Below are 3,381 nucleotides of genomic sequence, written 5' to 3' on the forward strand. Positions count from 1 at the left end.
AATTATTCACCTGTTTTCCAGCTGTAACATCCCACACTTGTACTTGACCATGATGAGTACCGACAGCAACTAAATTTCCTCTTTCATTCCATGCCACAGAAGTCACTGAGTTTCCATCACTGGATAAATCACATAATCTAGTAACTTGACTATTACAAGCCGACCACAAGTACACACAACTACCTAATCCAACACTTAATACATTTTGAGATGACCAATCCACCAAATTTAAATAAAAATCATCTTGTAACTCAGGTGCATCTAAAACTTTAAATGGTATTCTTGATATTTTTCTTGTTGCCTTCCTTGGTGAACGTAAAAGTTTTTGACTGTAGCAACTAACTGGTGATAGTGAATAAGGTGTTGTTGGTTCATTAAAATCTAGCCTTTTTTTAGGAGACTGATAATGAAACAAGTTAGAGCCTTCAATAGTTGATAGGGCTCTTCTTTCATCACAATTTGTTTTAATATCCTCAATGTTTGATCCTAAGACTTCATTTTTTAGTAAATAAGAATAGGCTAAGCCATCTCTTCCTGTTTCACCAGATTCCCTAGCTTTTCTTAATGCTGGTATGGAACTATTCTCTGATATCATAGCATATTTTGTTTCCCAATTTTCTGACCTAGATGGTATGAATCTATCCGCATTGGGACACTTTGTAGGAGATCGAAATCTCTCAAGCATTGGCTTGGCCAACGGCGAAGTAATGGGTGAAACATTTATTTCACCTATTTGAGGAATATTTTCCGCAAATTCACACTGTTGTTTTAAATAAAGTCTTTTTTCGTAATCCTGATTAAACATTTTTTTTTATATTTACAAAAGTATTTAATTAAAAAAATAAAACTTTATAAAACAGTAGAGAATATAGCTTTGAAGCCTATTTAGTATATTTTGTGCTTACGCATGCGAATTTAACTAGTAATTTTAAAAACCTTTATTCACCTATTGATTTTTAAATTTCCACCAACAATAACAATTTCATTTCATATTAATTTAAACAGTTTATTATTAAATAAGTTATTAAAATAATTTTTTTTCTCTTTTTTTACATGCACAATTTTTCTTTTAGCTTCTTTATAAACGACACTTTGGTTTGTTCTAAATATTAAAGGTTAATTTTAATACTATGGCTCCTAACATTTAAACTGACGACGCGACCTCTGGCGTCAAAATACCTAAATATACTTAATTACTCATGAATGCCAAAACTGTAAAAATCTAAAAATATCAAATTTAAATATAAATGACTCATTATTCTAAAAATGTATTATACTTTTCACTGAAAAATAAAAATAAAAAAAACTTTAAAAAAGTCTTCTATCGAAAAATATTGTTTTTAAATAAATACATAAAAAAATAAAAAATTTGCTTAAATCACATATTTATTGAACTTGTTTTTTTTTTTGTAACCTTTGGTATTTACACTATTACTTTATGAATAATCTTAGAAAAATAAATAAATAACAATTTAATAATAAAATTTTAAAATTAATAAAATTTCGATAGAAAAATAAATAATAATAGTTATAAAATAAATATTTTCTTTTAATGTACGCTAGATAAAGCAGGTAATTTGTTTATTAATAATTTTTTTTTTTTTTTTTTTTTTTTTTTCAAAATCAATTTTAGTTCTTAAGCAGCATAAAGAAAACGTTAAACGTATAATTATCGTGTGCTTTTAAATTTAAAAACTGTAAAATACGATTCGATTAAAAAAAAAAAAATTAAAATTACGAATATTATTTAATAGAAAATTTTTTTTCTACATAAAAAAAACGGTTAACGAAAATTTCAAAAGTAATTTTTTCGCGAAATGCTTAACAAAAAAAACTTGACCGTCTATGGTTTTTCAGTTAAATGTAAATATTAATTTTATTAATTAAAAAAAAACAAAATAATTTTATTATATTGTGAATAAAATCACATTAAATAAGAATTTTTATTGAATTAATTTTTAAAATGAGTAAAATGGAATCTTCTAATGTAAATAATTTAAGTATTCAAGATGAACTCAAGTGGATACAGATACCTACTTCAAAAGAAGAGAGACCAAATAAATTTCTACAAAATCCATTTGTACCCATTGGTTAGTAATAATTTTTATATATTTAAAAAATTTTTTTTATAATTTGATAAGTTTAAAAAACAAATAATTGATTATTCTTTTTGTGTAAAAATTTTATTTAATTTTTCTAAAGATCAATTACATTCAAAAATAAAATAAAACTTTAAGTGTTTAAAAAAAAAAAAAAAAAATTGCTCATTTTAATTTAATTTAATTTTATTTAGTTATAATGTCATTACATAACAATAATTAAATTTTCTGAAAGTGAAACAATTATTAAATATAACAATTATTAAATTTTTTTTTTAGGTGCTCTCGCAACGACAGCTGCTTTAGTTATGGGTCTTATTAACTTAAGAAAAGGAGACAGTAAACAGCAGCAAAAAATGATGAGATTCAGAGTATTGGCTCAAGGTTTTACATTTAGTGCAGCCCTCATTGGAATATATATAATTGAATCAAAAAAAAAAGTCGATTTAAATAAAATTAACAATGGTTAAAAAAAAAAAAAAAAAAAAAAATTTCTAAATTATAATTTTTTTTTATAGGAAAATAAATAATGTAAATATTAGTTAATCATGTTAAGCCATGTAATAAAAATTTAATTATACTGGATACCATGGCCTCTTTTTTTTTTTAGGAATTGTTAAACTCATATTTCTTTCATCTATTTTATTTAGCCAATCTTCGAAAGCTTTTTGACAATCGATGAGCCTCTGATTTGCAAATTTTGTTTTTTCATTTTCAATTATTTTATTAAAATTCCTGAAATGAAATTTAATAAGTTTTAGTCATAAATAAGTCAATTAACCATCAAGTCATAAACCATTTTTTTATCATTTTTTACTTTTCTCTTCTTATTTTTTCCATAATTTCTTTATCTTTTTTTTTTTTCCAATACATGAACATTTTTTCATTTCTTTCTTTTTTTTTATTACCATCATCATCCTCTTCTTTTCGAGTTATTAATAAATTTTTTTTTTTATTTCTTTTTTTTTTTTTGTTAATATTATTTTTCCACTGTTGGAAAACCTAAAAATCAAATATCGTCAACACAAATGATTATCTATTATGTTAACAAAAAAAAAAACTTTGATAAAATTAATAATTTTTTCGATACTTTTTCTGCTAGAATTTTTTTTTCTTTTTTTTCATTTTCCAATCGAATCATTTTATCATTTTCTAATTTTTTTTCTTTTTCTCTTTTTTTTTTTAAACTTTCATCTTTTTTTTTCTTCCATTCTTGAAATGCTTTTTTCGATTCTTCTTTAAATCTATTTGATTTTTTTTTGGAATTTCTAAAAAAAAAAAA

At 23.1% G+C, this 3,381-nt stretch overlaps 1 protein-coding gene across 1 annotated transcript in view; it reads right to left on the reverse strand.

Moving 5' to 3' along the window:
- Phum_PHUM226320 (uncharacterized protein) overlaps positions 1-1,144 on the reverse strand; it is a gene marked incomplete at both ends in the record, with an annotated part of 2,971 nt that extends 1,827 nt beyond the window's left edge. Inside the window, 2 exons of the mRNA XM_002425837.1 lie at positions 11-793; positions 1,130-1,144. Coding sequence (XP_002425882.1) covers positions 11-793; positions 1,130-1,144 — 798 coding nt within the window. The remainder of the gene's footprint in view (positions 1-10; positions 794-1,129) is intronic.
- Positions 1,145-3,381: the final 2,237 nt, after the last annotated feature.

Source organism: Pediculus humanus, genomic scaffold, assembly GCF_000006295.1.
Source record: "Pediculus humanus corporis 1103172107590 genomic scaffold, whole genome shotgun sequence".
In the NCBI taxonomy this organism is placed as follows: Eukaryota; Metazoa; Arthropoda; class Insecta; order Psocodea; family Pediculidae; genus Pediculus; species Pediculus humanus.